General features: G+C 34.9%; 1 protein-coding gene across 22 annotated transcripts in view; it reads left to right on the top strand.

Moving 5' to 3' along the window:
- LOC106874645 (citron Rho-interacting kinase) overlaps nucleotides 1-19,985 on the top strand; it is a 351,869-nt gene that overhangs the window by 257,779 nt on the left and 74,105 nt on the right. For 11 of the 22 annotated variants that reach the window (XM_089347057.1, XM_089347054.1, XM_089347049.1 and 8 more), the window contains 2 exons: nucleotides 4,658-4,741; nucleotides 8,763-8,846. In XM_089347057.1, the coding sequence (XP_089203183.1) occupies nucleotides 4,658-4,741; nucleotides 8,763-8,846 (168 nt within the window). The remainder of the gene's footprint in view (nucleotides 1-4,657; nucleotides 4,742-8,762; nucleotides 8,847-19,985) is intronic. The other 11 variants (XM_089347064.1, XM_089347060.1, XM_089347055.1 and 8 more) reach the window with 1 other exon arrangement.

Raw genomic sequence — 19,985 nt, 5'->3', positions numbered from 1 at the left:
CTGTTGGCTATGTGAAGCAGCTGTGGAAATTGTGGTCAAACCCTGGCTGGCGAGGGTTGCTGTTGGAAGGCCATATATGTGGCAGCAGGATTCAGCTTCTGGCCATACGTCTGGAAAGAATCAGAAGTGGTTTTTGGAGAATTTCTACTACTTCACCAACCCCAATTTCTGGCCTCCTAATTCCCCTGATTGTAATCCCATGGATTACTGTGTGTGGGATGAGGTGGAGAAAGACACCAACCACTCTGCCTGCAACTCCAAGTCCAAACTGGTGGCCAAGTAAGATCAAAGAAGTGTTCATAGATTTTCCCAAGGACACAGCAAGGAACACATGCAGCAAGTTCCAGAGCTGTCTTGAGGAGACTATGGTGGAAGCTGAGGGCAACTACTTTGAGGAAACTGTTTTCCCCTAACCATAATCTAGTTGAGATTTTTTTAACTTTCAAAAATACTTTGACTTTTGAATAGGATATTGTTTTTCCTTTACCTTTTATGCAAACTGTCAAATTTAGTCTGAATACCCTGTATGTATATATATATATATATATATATATATATTGGGTCATCCCATAAATAATACGGTTTTTTTCAATTGCATGAACTTTAGTTCATTTGGAGAGAGACAGGATAAACTACCTGCATCAACTTGCTATAAACACAGGTATTAATTTTACCTTATCCTTATTCCTAGTGCAAGTTTTGAAGAGTGCAGTTCAATTTTAGCAGTTATGTTTTCAAAGCTATAATAGGAATGACAAAGGAGCATATTCGGCATATTTTGCTTTATGAGTTTAATAAAGGCAACAATGCAACAAAAAGTGTCAGGAATATTAATGCAGTATATGGGGATCAGACAATAGGCATAAGCCAGTGTCAACAGTTGTTCCAGAAATTTCAAGCTGGAAACTACAGCCTAGAAGACAAGTCTCATCCTGGAACATTTGTATAGCTCGACGAGGATGTCCTGAAAACCCTGGTGGAACAAAATCCGATTGTAACTGTTGAAGTAGCAGAGAAGTTTGGATTTGGTCATTCAATCATTCATCGACATCTGTGTGCCATTGGAAAAGTCAGCAAATTGTGTCTGTGGGTTCATCAAACTTTCTGAATGTTATTGTGTGCAGAGAGTGAATGTGTGCTCTTCATTGCTGTCACATTTTACGAATGAACTTTTTGGGGACCAAATAGTGACTGGTGATGAGAAATGGGTTCTCTATAAAAATGTCAAGCGCCGAAGTCAGTGGATAGGGAAAGGAGAAACACCAACACTCCAGGCTAAAGAAAGTCTTCACCCACGTAAGGTGTTGTTATCTGTTTGGTGGGATATGAAAGGTTTAGTCCACTTTGAACTTTTAACCCCAAACCAAATGATAAAGATCTATTGCAAGCAACTTGAGCAGCTTAAGTCAGTGCTAGAAGGAAAATGACTATCTTTGGTTTCAAGATGAAAGGTGTTCTTCCATCAGAATAATGCTCGGCCACATACAGCAAGGATGACATTCCAAAGGCTGGAGCAGTTTGAATGGGAAACGATGCCCCACCCATCATATTCGCCAGACATTGCCCCATCTGATTATCATTTATTCTGCAGACGAGGTCAGAACAGTACTGGAGGAGTATTTTTTTGTCACGGACAAGTGAATTTCGGAAGAGAGGCCTTACAAGTCTACCAGATAGATGGAAGAGCATTATTGAAAATAAAAGAGAGTATATTTTAGATTAAAAAAGTGCTTTGTTTATCTTAATTTTGAAAAATAAAATAAGTATTAAAAAACAGCATTATTTATGGGATGACCTAATATATAGATTGTGTGTGTCTCTCCTTGTTACCCATTTCCAATATTCTGCAAAAACAATGTCTAGTGACTATGAAATATTACCTTGCTTGGAAACGTGTGGGGATTGGTGATATGAAGGTCATCCAACTAGCCTTAGAAAATCTACCTCAATAAAAAACCATCCAACTCAGTCCAGCTTGGAAAAGGGACATTAACATCATGATTATATTATTTCTTATTTGATTGGTTAGTCTCAACAATAAGGGAAATAATTGCAGTGCACCAATCTTTTGTTTCTGTTAGTGAATGGAAAGGAATACAATTTTTTACCTGTATATATTTAAATTTTTCTTTTACATTCATATGTAGCTACTATTTTTATTTAGTTGGATTTCATTAGTACAATGTTTGATACAGAGTGTGACAAAAAAAAAAACTCTACCTGTTACTATTTTTGATAAATGTTTCAACAGCAAACACATAGTGTGTACCATTCCAAACCATAACAACTGGAAGCAAAGCAATAAAATATTAACTACATGAAAGCACCATTATCACTTGTGGCAGAGTGCAACAGAAAAACCTATGGTCTTTCTGTTACATTTTGATTCTGTGTAACTTGTCAGATTTATACTTTGTAAATATTAATTGTTGACCTCTAGTCATTAATTACTAGATGCTGGTCAAGGAAGTCTTTATGTTGTATGTTTGCTTCTTTGATAGACTTGAAAGTCTACTATTCTGTTGAAGATTACTGGTGACTTTGTAGATGAAAAAATCTGCATGGTTTTCTTATAAATAATAAACTTGTGATTTGCTGTTGCTTTCTCCAGGTCAATAAAAAAACTTGTACTCATCTCTGAAAGATCATAAAGCAATGAGCTGTACTTACCGTCAAGGTACCTATTACCAATTAGCTAGATGGGCCATTGTGAGTTAAAATGTCTTAGCTAAAGGATACATTCCCATACAAACCATTGACTTTCCAATTAATTTCCCAACATTCACACAATTTCAGTTTTAATATCTAAATGAATTAAAATCCCAATTGGCATAGTCTTCCTGCTTAAGTGTTGAAATCACTGTCTTGAAATTACTGACTGATAAAAGATCAATAGTTTGAACAAGATGATTGACTGGTTGATTGATTAGTTTTAGTGAACTTTGGTTGGTCTAATAATCAAATTGCAGGAAACCACATTTACTGGTGATACTTTAGCTAATGTCAATGTACTTCACCAGAAATACATGTCAGATGAATGGAGAGTATTATTGGGAATGCATCGAGTTGATTAGTTTGGTTAATTCAGATAGGTTGATATTTGAAATCCTTTTAGCTAACCATATTGTTGTAGATTTTATCCTTTTACTTGTTACAGTCATTAGACTGCAGCCATGCTAGGGCCCCACTTTAAAGTATTTTAGTCAAATAAGTTGACACCAATACTTTTCTTTTTTAAGTTTGGTACTTATTTCATTAATCTCTTTTGCCAAACCACTGTTATGGGAATGTAAACAAACCAACACCAGCTGTCAAGTGGAGGGGGGCAAACACAGTTACATGCCTATAATATGCTTCCACACAATTTCAATCTACCAAATTTCTTCACAAGGCATCAGTCACCCAGATCTATAGTAGAAGACACTTGCCCAAGGTGCTGTGCAGCAGGATTAAACCCAAAACCACATGGTGGCAAAGCAAGCTTCTTAATCACACAGCCATGCCTGCACCTGTTGGAGAATCTCCTTTATAAATTCCATTTAACCATTGATAAGCTGAAAGCATAACTCAAAGTATTTGATAGGGATCTTTGTGTTAATTTTTTGATATGTGATGCAGGCCTGTCTTCTCTCAGCATCATTTTAACATCCACTTTTCCATTCTTGCATGGATTAGATAGAATTTGTTGAGTTGGATTTTCTATGGCCAGATGCACTTCCTGTTGCCAATCCTCACCTGTTTCCAAGTAAGGTAATATTTCCCTGTTGCCAGACTTGTTTTCATAGAAGATTGGAAATGGATCCCACTTGCTTACAACTATCACGCAATGTCAAGGCAGAGAGACAGTAACGTGCACACACACAGGGCTTTTTTCTTTTTAGTAAATCCACTCACAAGACTTTGGTCAGCCTGGGGCCATTGCAGAAGACAATTTCCCAGGGTGTCACATTGTGGGGCTGAACCTGAAACCATGAGGTTGGGAAACAAGCATCTTACCGCACAGCCATGCCTAATGACACTTTAGGCTTTGCTAAGTTTACCTTGAGGTCTCTCTATCCTATGTTTCGTTTCCATGTCTGGAATCTCTTCTCTAATTCTTTCATAGATTCATCTACAATAACTAAGCTATTACCATATAATAATTTCCATGAGCAACTCCTCTGTTATAGCTTAGAATACTATACTGAGCAGAAGAGGGTTGAGGACTGATCCTTGATGGACTCCGTACCTGAACACTAAACTTGTTGCTGAATGTGGATGTATGGTTTTGCAAAAATGTAGCAGCAATTCTTTTTAGAAAAACAACTGTGCAGGAATCTATTTTCAGTGGTGGTTGACTTGATGCAGATAGTAAAGCATGCATCAATGTTTCATTGATTTTGAGGGAGGTGGGGCATCTCTTGTGGACTGAAGAACACTTAAGTGCCACAGAGACTTCTAGGTTTATAGGTCATTCCCTTGTGTATGTGTAGAAATATCTGCACATCATGTGTGTGTGTGTATCATACACACACACACTCGTACAGCATGCTATATTGTGAGCTTGTATAAATAAAATCAAAATATTTTTAGAATTTTGCAACTATTTCTTTATTGAGTTATTGTTCCTAAGAAGTTTTGGATTGAATTATTGTCATTTCTATATTTTATTATCAAGCTACTTAAAGATGAAGTGCGGTCTTATTCATCGAAGGAAAAACTTGGAGAATCCCATGAGAGACATCTGAAATCAAGGATAGAGGCTAGTAGTCTTTATATATTATTGATTTATTGACTGGCTTTTGTTTGGGATTTAATTTGTTGAAAAATACTTTGATGATGTAGACGTTTTTGTTTACTGTTACATATGGATGTTAATTTTTCACCCTTTTTAGCTCAGACTCAGCTCGATATTAGCCATGTGATAAAACATATTTATCTTTTAGCTTTGATTGTCAGTCACATTAAAATTATTTATTATTTATGTATGAAGAATCTCTACTTTACACTCCATCTATATTTTTTTGAATACTGCAGACTTCGTTGATATGTTTGTTTTTATTTCATATTTTTATTTTTTTTATGCCATTGTGGTATGAAATCAAAGTATCTAAAATAGATGTCTGCTGCTGCCAAAATACTTTTCATTTTAACAATGAAGTATTTTGATCGTTGTTGTGGAAACAAGAAAAAAAAGAAATTTAGTTTAAAAAATTATTTTATAAAAAAAATATTTTAATTATAGAAGGATGTTTAAGTGAGTTTTGCTATACATTAACCAAGGATTTTCTGTTAATTTTATTTGCATTAATTGTTAGAGTTCTTTAAGCTATACATTTCCTTGTGAATTCTGACAGGTGATTTTTCTCCTGAGTTTTAATGTGAACTTTGATATTTTTAGCAAATTTGCTTGTTAACACATGCTATATAATATACATACTTACATAGGAGTAAATGCTATTATCTTGCTTTGTTGACGTTTTAAATTTGGGGAATGATTTCATTTAAATATTTTGTTAAAAAATTAAATTAGCTAATGGATATTTGTGTTGTAAAACTGACTGAAAAATCATAAATTGCCCAAAATCTTGGTAAAGTGCTCTTGAAGTTAAATCAATGAAAATTTAAAATCAAATGGTTTTTCTCAACAGAGTTTGAAACTGGGACCAACATGGAGATTATTTCTGATGATTTTGATAAACCCCAATGTGTGTGTGTGCACGCACGTCCATGGCCTATTGGTTAGGATGTTGCAGTCACAATTCCAAGATCATGGTTTTGATTCCCATACCAGGCAATGCATTGTGTTCTTGAGCAAAACACTTCATTTCAAATTGCTCTGCAATCACCTCAACATCTGATGTTTGGCACCTGTATAGGGAATGTCAATTTGATGGAGAGAGTGAGCAAATGTACAGGACAAACATTTGGTCACTATAAACAAATTATCTTTGCATATTGTTCAGCAACAAGTTGTTGAACTCTAATCCGTCATTTATGACAGATGAGAGTCCACTGTGTATATATAGTTAGTTCAGTTAATGGGTAGAAAATTTCTCAGCATTGCTGACACATCTTCCATCTATGCCATTTTAAAGCTCTTGGATAGTGCATCTACTGTATTCTAACAATTGGTTGATGTAGTGTTTTGCTGGTCTTTTTTCCATTTACAATGAACAGGCTGCCACAGAAGAACTTCAGCCACTAACTCCATTTTTTGACACCAGCTGTGCCCAATAAATTTCAGCCTGTGCTTTCATATTGTTTATGTGATATATGGGATGTCTTGGTGTAGCTCTTTATCAGTTGTATTGATGCAATGATAAAGTTAGAGCAGCACAGAGCAATCTGATGGATGTGCCAGTCAGTGTTTTCTTCATGAGAGCTGTTAGTGTCCATGTTATTGAATCATAAACTAAAATAGATTCAGCTGCAGCTCTAAAGAAGTCTATTTTAGTTTTCAAAGAAGATTAAATTTCCATATCCTATCCAAATAGTTAAGCATTCCCCATGCTTTACTAATATATATATTTTTTTAAGGGACTTGTTATTTCATTTGAATGTTTGTGTGTTAATAATTTTACATCAAAGACTTTATTTTCGTTTAAATTTTGTTTGTACAATTTTCCAATTGGCAATAGCATGTTACATTCAATATGTCCTGCCAGTCATGCATATGGAGATGGTGGTGGTGGTGGAGGTGGTGGGGTTACTGCCCCCCCCCCCCCCCCCCAGCCTGGCTTTCTTAGTAAAAGTCCAAAATTATTTTGAACCCCATGTATCTGCCCACAAAATAATGGACACAGCAATATACAGTATCAGCTTATTGTCCACTTATTTGAGAGAAAACATTTGCCACATTTTAGATTACATCCATATTTTTAAAATTAACAAAAAAAATTATCCAACCTTCTTTTATCAGTTGAGTTAACATGTAACTCTAACTTCCCTCTCTCTCATTTATCATTCTGGTCAGTATCTTTTGATGATATACCACCTCATCTTTATTCACTCAATAATGCATCAACCTGCTCCTGTTATCTCCACTACACCCCTACCATCTCACTCTCTAATGAAGTAATTGTCCAGTTTTTTTTTTCTGTATTTGTATATTTTGTGGGAACTTCTGATAGCATAGGTTAGGTTAGTATTATCTTGATCAGTGTATACTGTTTGAGCAACTTTTACTTCAATAATTTCTGTAGATGAATTGTAGTGATAAAGAGACAAAATAATGTTATTGTATGATTAGTGATGGGTTAATTCGTAGAAAATATATGAACAAGTATTGCAAGACTGACTGTATGTAAAACTGGTATCATTTTCGCAAATGCTTAGGAGCTGAGTACATTTAAACAAGAATTTCTAACTTGGGCATCAAGTCACATTGCTTGGTATGGGACAGTATAGGAAATATTGCTCTTGTTAATTTTATTGACTTTTGGAAGAGGAAAGCTTTGGCTGTATTGTAGTTGATAGCTATATGTTACTCAATGGCTCTGTGTTATTTAGTAACTATATGTTGTTCATTAGCTACATGTTAGTTGCCACAGTAGTATAACTGCTTTTCGCTAACCTACACATGATGGCTTTGTGACAATGGTGATATGGACAACAGTTTTAACAAACTTTCACTTTCCAGTGAAAATTTGGCAATTGTTTGTTCCTCAGTTTTAGTAACTTATTGGTCTCACCCCTTCAAAGCAAGGAGCCAAAAAGCTCTTAGAAATGTAAATATGGTTCAGTCTACACTCACCATAAACATCTTTGTGATAGAGGACAATTTATTTAGAAACTTCAAAATATTTTTCTTAAATCATTATTACTTAACTTCTTTAACAATATGGAGTTGCTACAAATTTGTTCATTAATTTAGCAGCAAATATACTTTAATATATTTTAAGATGTTGATAAGGGCTGTCACAATTGGCTGCTGTCAATATGTTACATAAATTTCTGTGTGACTGTAAGGAAAATGCATATAATTATAATTAAATTCACTAAAATTCAACAAGAAATACCTGATAATTATTCAAAATTCACCAATAAAGCAATAAACATAAGTAGGATTGTTTTGGTTTCTATCTACAGTATGTCTGTCAATATAAATTGAAAATCTGCAAATATTCATTTTTCTGTTAACCCTTTTGTGACCATATTTCTGTTAGAACACATTGCGTTTGTTTTTATTAATTTGGAAGATATTAAAGAATTTAGGACAATGGCTTGGCTATTATTAAGCTGGTAGTCTGAAACAAAATTCCCAAAAGATTTTGATGGCAAGGTTTAAACTTATGTAACTTTAAAGTAGAAAGTGGTGGTCTCAAGGTGTTGGTATCAAAAGGGCTAATATAAACATTCTTTATTTCTAAGTTTCATTGTCTTTATCAACTATAGATAGAAACACACAAAAATTGATAGCTAAGGGAGCCTAAAACTCATCTGTAAAATATTAGCAATTCTTAAAATTTTTATTATTTTTTTTAATAGGAATTTTCTACAGCAAATTGATCAGTATTGTCTATAGATTTGTAACGTGTCTCTGAAGCTTTTAGGTTTGTAAGCACTTCAGTGCCAGTGGTCATCTTTACAGCCAAGGGAATCCATCAGCTATATGTACACCTCTCTCTTTGTTGGTTTTGTAAATAATTCAGATGTTTAAATGTTGCATTAACTTGCAGTAGTTGGTGCAAAGTATTTGACTCGCAATGTTTAAATACTCAATGGGCATTTGTTATAGCCAATAGACTTGATAAAACAAAATAATGTGTGATTTCTCACAGAACAAAGAACTTGAAATTGAAAGATTGAAAGCTGAAAAAACTGATGTTAGGAAAAGAGACAAGTTGTGCAGAGAAAAGATCATGGTGAGTGCGCACTGCTGTCATATCCCTGTGATCATGTGGCTGCTCTGGAACTGAAGAGCAGAAATATTTGATAAGATTCTAGCTGCATCTACTCACTCTAGTCTTCAACAATAGCACATCTCCACTAATATTCTCATGTCTCTAACTGTACACTGCTCATTGCTTCCATTTATTCCATCAAATTTTCCCCTTGCTAGCATGATGCATAGATCATCTCTTAGTGTTTGCTTTTGCTTTGAAACCTTGTATTATGAGTGCATTTGATGTTTACTGTCAGCAATACAAACCTCTCTCCTCTTTTAATTGGTTTTGTTTAAACTTTCCTGCTTATTTTATGTGATTCTGTAACCCTTTCTTCTGTTTAATAATTTGGGAGAAGTTTCATTTAATTTTCGTTGTTTTTCTGTGGAAATACTTTCTAAATTGCTTCACATATGTAATAATATTGCGACCGCACGTGTGTTTTTTTTTTTCTTTTTTTTAAAAAAAACTTTAAATGATGGGCAAGGATTTCTGCTGTCATTTACTCAACAGTCAATGTTTTTTAATGTCTTATTCCAAACACACACAGAAAAATAAAAAAGAATTGTGAAATTACGTTTTTTTATTCTTCTACTTGTCTGTCAATAGACTGCAGCCATCAGGGCCTGATTAAGACCCATAGAAGCCCTAAGCACTTAAAAAAAATTTTGATGCCCCCATATATATGTAATTCAAAATGTAAACAATAATAAACCAAAAAAAAATGCATCTCTATTTTTCAAAATGAAACAATGCTAAGAGTAAGATGGAAAATAATGCTTATTTTTGTATACTTTGACTTTATATACATTAGAAAAGTTTTCTCCTACCTTTTTTAATTGCTAAGTCTTTGGTCAGATCCTCAAAATTAATCTTACTTAATACATCTGTTTCTATATTTACTTAGTAGAGATAAGGCATCCTGAATATCATTTCAGCAAGTTTAAAGTGATTGTTTTTGTGTCATAAACTAGTGTTTGTGTCATAAACTATTTACCATTTCTGTGGTACTTCCTTTCCCTTGATGCCCTAAGCATATGCTTATTTTGCTTAATAGTTAATCCAGTGTTGATGGCCATACTGGATTACTGTCTTGAAAGGTTTTAGTTGAACAAATTGACCCCAGTAATTATTTTTTGAAATCTGATGCTTGTTCTGTCAGTCTCTTTTGCTAAACTGCTAAGTACAAAATCAAACCAATGCCAATTGTCAAGCAGTGATTGGGGGACCAACATACACATATATGTATGAGTATGTGTGTATATACACACACACAATAGACTTTCATGCAGTTCCTATTTACCAAATTCACTTAAAAGACAATGGTTGCCCTGAGGTTAAGGTGTATACAGAATACTTAACCATGGTGCTATGCAGTGAGACTGAACCCAAAACAACATGGTTACAAAGTGAGCTTCTTAACCACACAGCCATGCATCTAGCTAATGTAAAAGTTTTAAATAAAAGTTAAATTTTACTCTGCCAAACAGAATGAAACCCTAACATAATCAAGGATAATTCATTGAGGGAATTGGAAAGTGCAAAGTTTAAACTTTAAAAAAAAAATAATTCACACTGCATATGTTTTGTATTTATATTTTATGCTTGATCCATTTAATGCCATCTAGTTTTAAATTGAAATTCAACCCTCAACCTCAATACAATAACACATTTTAATATCCATGATGCTATGTTGTGTTGTGCTAGCAGGACCTGACAGATCTAAAAAACATGTAATCAGCTCTGCTAACATAATTTTTTTTAATAAATCATTGCATTAAATCATCGTCATTATCATAACATCCACTTTCCATGCTGAATTGGGCCAGATGTTTTGATAGAATCTGTTAACTCAGAAGACCACATTCTGCTTTTAATGACTCAGTTTTGGCATGGTTTCTATGGTTGGATACCCTTCCTAACATGAGCCACTTTATAGTATTTATATTAGTTTATAATACCTTCGAGCTTCCTAATTCCTATTTTATAACCGGCTTCAGTATAAGCCCTCTACACCGGTTTGGTTTTTAGCTTGAAATGTTTATAGGTAGGGTTTGTATTTTCTTAAAGTAAACCTGGAACATTAACAGAGAGTGAGTTTCTACTATTTAGGGCTGGATGTAAAGAGGAACTCAACCCACAACAACCTAGAAACCAATACTATTACTGTTTTGTCATGAAAAATATTATTTTTTCCAGATTTTTAAACATAAGAATTATGGGTTTGTACTACACATGAAAACTTAATATTATCTTTGTTGTATCTCAGGAGGTTCATTATGCGAATAATAAACCCATTCACTGGCTCTATTTCACTTTGTATTATTATCAGGCAGTTGGTTAACCATTTAACCAATTAACTAATTGATTGTTTGATTAATAGTTCACTCAATCAGCTAGGTTTGTCATGAGTTTTTTGTCACCATTTGCTACCACATCAATGACATGAGCTATCTATTTCATGTCTGTTTTCTAGTTTATGGGGTCTATATTTATAAGGATCCCAGTAAAAATGTATGTGAGAGAGAAAAGGAGACAGAGAAAGAGAGAGAGTGTGTTCATGTACTTGTGTGTGGCTTAGTTTGGATTCTGTGAGTACTCACGGAAGCCACACAGAAGTGTAGTTTTCTATGCTTGCATGGATTGGATGGAATTTATTGAGGCAGATTTTCTTTGACCAGATACCTTTCCTGTAACAAACCTTCATGTTTCCAAGCAAGTTGATATTTTCCCAAGGCTAGACATGTTTTTGTGAAAGATTACAAATGAATGACACTTTATAACAGTGACACTCATTTCCAACTATTACATGATGTCAAGACACACACACACACACATACAGAGGATTCTTTTAGTTTTCATCTACTAAATCCACTCACAAGGTTTTGTTCAGCCTGAGGTTATGATAGACGACACTTGACCAATTTTTCACACAGTGGAACTAAGCCTAAAGCCATGCAACAGGGAAGCGTACTTCTTGACCTCACAGCCATGCCTGCATCTATTGGTATAGTTTAATATACTGCTCCTGCAATTTAATTTGGGTTTTATTCTAAAATGCAAGTATATTTCAAATTTCTGAAACTACTTCTATTTATCACTCATTAAATCAAAATCCCTTTATATATCATCTTTATTCAAATACATAGGCATGGTTGTGTGGCTAAGAAGCTTATTTCCCAAGCATATTGTCTTGGGTTCTGTCCCACTGCACAACACCTTAGGCCAACCAAAACCCTGCAAGTGGTTCTGGACGACAGAAGTTAAAAGAAGCCCATTAAACACACACACGTTTCTGTGTGTACCCTTTTCTAGACACCACATGACAGGTGTCAATGAGGTTGTTCATTTCCAGTCTTTTGCAACAATAACAAAAATTTAAAAAATGTCTGGTTATGGGAAAATATTGACTTGCTTGGAAACAAGTAGAGAATGGTGACTGGAAGGATATCCAACCACAAAATTTGCCACAACAAATTGTCTGATTCATGCAAGCATGGAAAAGTAGACATTGAATGTTGATGATATAGTATCATAAACTATATTTGTTCATGATAGACGACTGTTTATCTTGCTGACACTCTGCTAGCTATGTATTAAATCATTTTAATCTTCAGGTGATTATTTTTATTTTCTCTCTATTTTCTCATTTCTAGTAAGGAATTAGAGAACAAAATATATCATTATTTCCATCAAAAAAGTCTTGATTTTGGCATTCTAACAAAAAAAAATTCCTATTTACAATTTGAAGTAAAATATTACACAAGATTGACTAACATTTTACTCAGGATAAAATCTGGTTGATTAGTTTCTAATTCAAAAACAATTGAAGAGGCTGTCTCCAAAAGCTGAATATTATTAAAAAAATTTTTGTCTCTAGATTCTACAAGAACCATTTTATCATTATGATATTTATTCTGATTTCAATGAATGGTCACTTAATTCATAATTAGTTTGGCAGCAGATGTTTTACACCTCATTTATATTTGTTGTAAATTATACTTTTAGTCACTGACTTCACTGTATATACACCCTTCACACACACTCATGCCTACACCAGGTGTAAATATGATTGTATGGTGAAGAAGTTTGCTTTCTCATCACATGGTTTTGGGTTCTGTCCCACTGTGTGGCACCTTGGGCAGGTGTTTTCTACTATAAACTCAGGCAGACCAAAGTTTTGTGTGTAGATTTGGTAGGCAGAAACTTAAGAAGCCCATCGTGTGTGCGTGTGTATTTGCTACAGCTAGCTATAGAACACTGCCCAACCTACGTGAGGAAGTAGATGTTCAAATGATGATGATTAATACAAAATGTCCAACAACACTCTCTCTCTCAAAACTTCCTCTTCCTCCACTGCCTTCATTAAATTCCTGAAACCCACTCCCCTCATTAATTGCCATGGCTCAGGGTAGCCAGGATAGCCAGTTTATTACCCTGTCATTCATTCTACCGTGTGTGGAAAAAAAAAACCCCACTCAGATTCAACATTCAGGAAATAGAAAGAGTAGCTGGTAAAACCTTAGATACTTGAACATACTGTTGCCACTTCGCTAACTTCACAAGTGCCACATTTATAGCCATGTAAAATAGGGTTTTTTCCCTTTTTTTTAACCACTCTCTGTACTAGTTACCCAGGCAACTCTGAGCAGTTAAAGTATGTCCTGGCAAATGAACCAGATTACGGTTATATTACCATTATATTGTGTCCTTTATAGGACAGTGAATAAATATTCTTCAGCATTGAAGTCACCTTGTAAGGTGATTTTGTCTTGTATTTGTATTCTGGATAAGAGACTAGGTTATCTTTACCTTTAATCTTTTATTTCTTTCAGTCATTGGACTGTAGCCATGCTAGGCGCCACCTTGAAGGGCTTAGTCGAACAAATCAACCCCAGTACTTATTTCTATCTGGTTGTTATTCTAACGGTCTCTTTTCCTGAGCCGTTAAATTACAGGGATGTAACAAACCAACACCAGTTGTCAGGTGGTGATGGTGTATACATAAAGTCAGACATGCATGCACGCTTACACACACATAAAAATGCATATGGGCTTCTTTCAGTTTTCACCTACCAAATCCACTCACAAAGCTTTAGTCAGCCCAAGGTGCCATGCAGTGGGACTGAACCTAAGATCACATGGTAAAAAGCAAGCTTCTTAACCACACAGTCACACCTGTGCCTATAAGTTAGTGCAAAATCCTTTTAACTTCCTCACTCGGCTTGCGAAGACCTGTTGAGGCAAGTGAAAGTGAAACAAAATCGTGATGGTACGTGAAAAAAAACATTCGAGTGAGGTTGTTGCCAGTGCCGCTGGACTGACTCCTGTGCAGGTGGCACGTAAAAGATACCATTTCGAGCGTGGCCGTTGCCAGTACCGCCTGACTGGCCTTCGTGCCGGTGCACGTAAAAGCACCCACGACACTCTCGGAGTGGTTAGCGTTAGGAAGGGCATCCAGCTGTAGAAACTCTGTCAAATCAGATTGGAGCCTGGTGTAGCCATCTGGTTCACCAGTCCTCAGTCAAATCGTCCAACCCATGCTAGCATGGAAAGCGGACGTTAAACGATGAAGATGATGATCTGCATTAAATGTGGGTGTATATGCACTGATGACTGTAGTAAGTGCATCTATTGGAAGCAGCAAGTTTGAAACAGTGAGTCTGAAATCTTTTGCCGATGACAGTAAGTAGTTAAGGTAGCCTATTAATGCGATCATTGTCGATTGCCAAGACTATTGTGTGTATATGCTATTTATCTAATAGTTTTTCTTTCCCAAAATTAGCTATATCCATCACTGTCTTCTTTTGCTGAGTACCACAATTTGACAGCTTCAGGTTGATCATAGGTGGAATTTAGTGTTAGTGGACCAAGCTATGTAGAAGACTGGTACGTTTTTGTGTGTATCTCTCTCTCTTTCTCCAAGTTTGTGCCAATGCAAGCTGATGTTGAGTTGTGTCCCTTTATTTCAAGAATCGTACTTTTGTCTTTCAATAAAGTTAGATAAAATATCATTTTTCACAGTGGTTTCACATGACAGACTAAAACCTTTTGAAGACAATGCCTCATCATGACCATAAGCCAGTGCTTGAAATCACTGAAAGATTATACATGTGAATATGTTTAAATTAAAATTTATCACGTGAAGTTTATGCTATAATTCGTGTGACACAAGATGGACTTCCCATATTCTAATATTCGACAGAATTTTTTTTTTTTATCATGTATTGTCACTATTGGTTATTTTCTGTTTTCATCAACCACATTTATTGGTAGAACTTGTTAGTGGTGGTTTTAAAGGCCTTATCACTGTTGAAAGCTGGTTGGGAATAAGTCTGAAGACCATTTTTTTCTTTTATCTAAAGGTTAGGTTTGAACTAAGAATTGTAAGCTAAATACACTTTAATCATTTATACAGCATTTCTGCTGATTATAGCAACAGTAATCTCTTCGATCCAATTGTATCCAGTGATAACTATTTACAGCAAAGTGGCTTAGCCATTGAGATGGAAGAATAATTGAGAAAGTAGTTAAACTTTTGACCCATCATTTACTATGTCTTGCCCTACCAGGCCATTACTATGCCCTGGTAGGATAGGATATAATAATGTTGGCCATTTGCTGCTTTTACTTTAGCCAACATATGTTTATTCTGTCTGGTTGGTGTGTGTGAGACAGAATTGGGGATGGTCTGACTGGCAGATTTTGTAATAAAGTCCTTGTGACCCACTTTTTATGAAGTTCACAAAAGAATTAGCAATTCTGCATACTGATAGAGTAGAAAGAAAATTCACACACTCTGCGATCAATATTTCTTGCAAAAACTGTTTTCACAAGCCTTCTTAGTATATACATTAATTACAGATGTAACAAAAGAATAGAGTGACTAAAGGTAGGTTTGTTTGTTTAGATCAGCACAAAAGAGAAGTCATATGTTGGAGATGGGTTTAAGTTAATGGAAGAAACTGTTAGTTACTTCCAAAAACTGATTAAGGAGTACTTATGCAGGTGCACAATTTCGTAGTACTAGATTTGTTGTTGGTTTCAGGATTTGTTGACAAATCTGCTATGATTTTGTAAACCTATTTTCATTTGGTTTATGCTGACAATGGCCCTAAAATTATGCAAGTATTGATTCTTTTACTCTTTTACAGCAATATGCATGTGTATTGTTACAATACCAATTGAGCTAGTAGCATCTTACATTGGAAACATGACAGGGGAAATGATAAAATGCATGGCTAGTGCTTGTTTCCCTTATAATAAATGTTTCTTTTCTTTAGTTTTCTTTTTCTCAATAACTAGCAAGCTTATTAAAAAAAAATTTTCTATACAAGTGGTCTCAACCAAACTTAACTTTATTAGGTAAGTAATTAAAAGATCACAAATGTCACTTGAAGTAGTTTACCAAGAACTGCAACTGGTTTATAGAGAAGGTTTGCTGAGAAATCATAATAAATGTAGAGGTACATGTCTGCAGCATGTAAATGAAAATGTTGGAGGGACATGAACTATGTCATGAAGTGATCATTATGCTAATTTCATGATAGCAGGATTTGGCCAGTATTTAATAAGTCACATTTGTTGCTTTGACAGCTCAAGCAACAGGCTCAGCTTATCTGTCTTTACAATGTATGCTTGAAATACCAAACAGTTGGATATCTCTATAAACCTGTGCTGCCAACATCCAACTTTTCAGCATAAAACATTCTCAGTTATCACTCCTCTAATGCAGCTTTATTTATTTCTTTAACCATTCTTCATCCATTAATATTGTTCTCTCTACCCATACATTACATTGATTTTTCACTTTTTCCCCACCCTCACTGGACCACCAAATTATCTCTCCTTGTGCACTCAACCTGCATTTCTCCACCTTCTCTTGCAGCCTACTCAGTCATCTGTACCATCATTACTATCCTGATGCTCTCTTTTGCATCTCTCTACCTTCTCCAATTCATGCATCATTGCTCATCCCCCATCCCCATATGCATCACTCCCTACAACCACCCTTCAATCCCACCCAATCTTTACAGTTGTTGCTTGTCTCCTCTCCCCTCTTCCATTTCTATCTCATACACTCTTACAACCCAACCCCACCCATCTACTCAGTTTCTCTGTCCCTACTCATTTCTATTCACCTTATACCTTGATGGGTGCCCCCTAGTTACCTCATCACCACTATTTATCTCTTTGCCTCTCCTAATGGTTCAGTTTTCTCTCTTTCCTTTAGATATTAGCAGCCATTTAGCTAGCTCCTCTACAAGAATCTGCTCCACCCCAGCCTTTCTCTCATACCTTAATCCTCATCTAGAATAAAGCCATATCACTAGTGCCAATGGCATGGAAAAAGTACCCAGTACACTCCATGAAAGGTTGGCGTTCAAGGACTTCCAATCATAGAAACCATGCCAAAGTAGACAGCAGAGCATGATGCAATTCTTGGACTCAGCAACTGCTGTCAAATCATGTGACCCATGCTAGCAATGACTGTTATTGCTTACAGGTTTCCAATAACCCAATTAGTGGTTCACTGTATTTCTTGGGTAGAGAGTGCCTGTAACTTGGTGTAGAACAAATATTTAAGGATCTTCATGTTCCCCAGTAAGCTTATTGGCAGATTGCTTTGTGGGCCTTCATATTGTCACTATAATTTTAAAATTCTTGACCTGCCTAATAAAACCATCAGTCATATTAATGTTTTTAATGGACTAAAAAATGGCTGTATACTTTGCTACAATTACATTCTGATATTGGGAATGATGTTTTTTGTCTTATGTTCAGACTGTTAAAATACTTGAAAAATCATTTTAATACATATGTACTGATAAAAAGCCCTAAACCACAGTTCTGGGAAATAGTACATAAAGACCAGAGATACAGTACAAAATACTGGGAATGTGTTGATCATAGTTAATTTGGAGGGAAGCCATTTTTTTATGTTCCACATTCTCTATATTTGGTGTTCCAAAGACAGAGCTATTGGACAATGGCCCAGAAAACATTCAGTTAAAAGACTAATTAAGTGACTTGGTTGCAAGAAAATTAAAATCCTACCTACAGTCTGAAATTTAATAAATAGCAGAGAGAGAGAGAGAGCTGTGTGGACATGTCTGTATTAAAAAGTTACAGCACATTATTTGGAAAGTTTGAATTTTTGCTAAAGGATTCTTTTGCTGTGTATTTTTTTAACCACTGCAATGCAGGACTTGGCAGACAGGAATCTATTTTACAAGATTGAATAAATAGTCCATCACAAGAAAAATATGATAGAATATCCTGTTGATACATATTGATTTATATTGGTTGAAACAAAGCAGGATTAAATATGAAGATGAAATTAGTTTGCATCAACTGAACAAAAAATAGCTCCTCAACATTCTTTCCAAAGTCTCTGCTAATCTTGATAGTGTTATTGGTAAACCGACATCACCAGCTCTTCATTATGCCTTGTGATCCTTTTCCGACAGCTTGACATTGTTCATTTCTCCAACTACTTCTGAGGCTAATATTTAGTCTTCAGCACCTCCCATACAACCAAACACTTCTAAATCCTGCTATGCCTCACTGTAACTCTGTGGGCATTGAAACAGGACCACATAAGAGCAGTAGAATCACAAATGGAATTTTAAAAATGCTTCAAGATGATTTTATCTTGGTTGGAGTAATGTGTGTATTATTGTTATTCTTATTTTTAGATGCCAGGTAGCAAACTCACAGAATCATTAAGTAGGTCAAAATGCTGAGTGACATTTCTTCCAGCTCTTTATTTTCTGAGTTCAAATAACACCAAGGTCATCTTAGCTTTTCATCCTTTGAACAAATAAAGTAGCAGTGAAGTACTGGGGCTAATGTAATCAACTAACCTTCTCCCCACAAAAATTACTGGCTTTGTGTCAAAATTTGAAACCGTTATTTATGGATGCAGTATGGATGGATGGATAAGAAGTGCACTGCTCATTTACAATATCTTCGCTTCTATCCCACTGTGTGAATCTTGACTAAATATATAGCTTTAGGTCAGCCTATATTTTTGTGAGTGACATTGGATAAATGGAAATTGCATTGAAACCTGTTATGGATTATATTTGTAATTCAAAGGTTCAGCTTAGTCACACACTTTGGCATACTCAGCTACTTTTGTATTCTGATTCAATAAGTTTGGTGGTTCAGTTGATGAAACAATTGAAGACTCACAGTCGGAAATTTTGACCAAGACCCATTTTATTTATTTTTGTCAAAATGTAAACAGTCTCTTATATCATTGTTATTTAAATAATATTGGAGCATTGTATGTGTTTTTTATGCTTGCACATAATCAAGAATATTTAACGTATTGACTGCCACTTCGATGTCAGGGATAGTCTTATGTTTTCCTACTGAAATAATCTTGGAGAAATGCAATTATATTCTGTTATTAACTGTTATATTATCATCAATGTGAAATATCTTGTTTAAATGTTCAACCACATTAATTCTCTACCTCCTTTATAAAACATCACTCCCAATTCTCTACGAAAGTTTTATTTTTTTTCTCAGTAATTCCATCTTATTTATGCTATAAATAGACCAATTTTAACAAAATGTTGCGGCTACCTGCCTATTATAAAATAATTTTTCAGCGATGTTAACAGTGACACCTATTTGATATTTTCCCTTTTTATTTGTGATTTTAAGGTTAGTTTTAAGGGAATTAATTTCTTAGTAAATAAGTCTAGATTTGCCAGAGTAACCTCCCTTGGATTAGTCGCTAAATGTTCTTTTGTCCGTTAGAAAACTAGTTACTGCTTTTGGAGAGAAAAATAATTTTTTACTTTTAATTTTAATTACATTTTTTTTTTTTTTGTTGCTAATATTGGTAATCAGTAAAATTGTTGTCTAGCCTCAGTCCATTAAGAAGATGGTAGTGCATAATATATGGGAGATGTTATTACTGTTTCTAGCAGGTTGTGTGACCACATAAAGCTGCCATCATCAACCAACAAATTGTTTGATTCAGTTGTCTTCCAATTTAATGACACTAAAGAGATATACTGATATTGTTCTCTGCAGTATTGTAAAGAAATATATCATACTAATCACTAATAATTTATTGTTTAATCATTGTTGTTATTAATT

Source organism: Octopus bimaculoides, chromosome 2 (assembly GCF_046866305.1).
Source record: "Octopus bimaculoides isolate indiv1 chromosome 2, ASM4686630v1, whole genome shotgun sequence".
Taxonomy (NCBI): Eukaryota; Metazoa; Mollusca; class Cephalopoda; order Octopoda; family Octopodidae; genus Octopus; species Octopus bimaculoides.
This window is presented reverse-complemented; position numbering and strand designations above follow the sequence as displayed.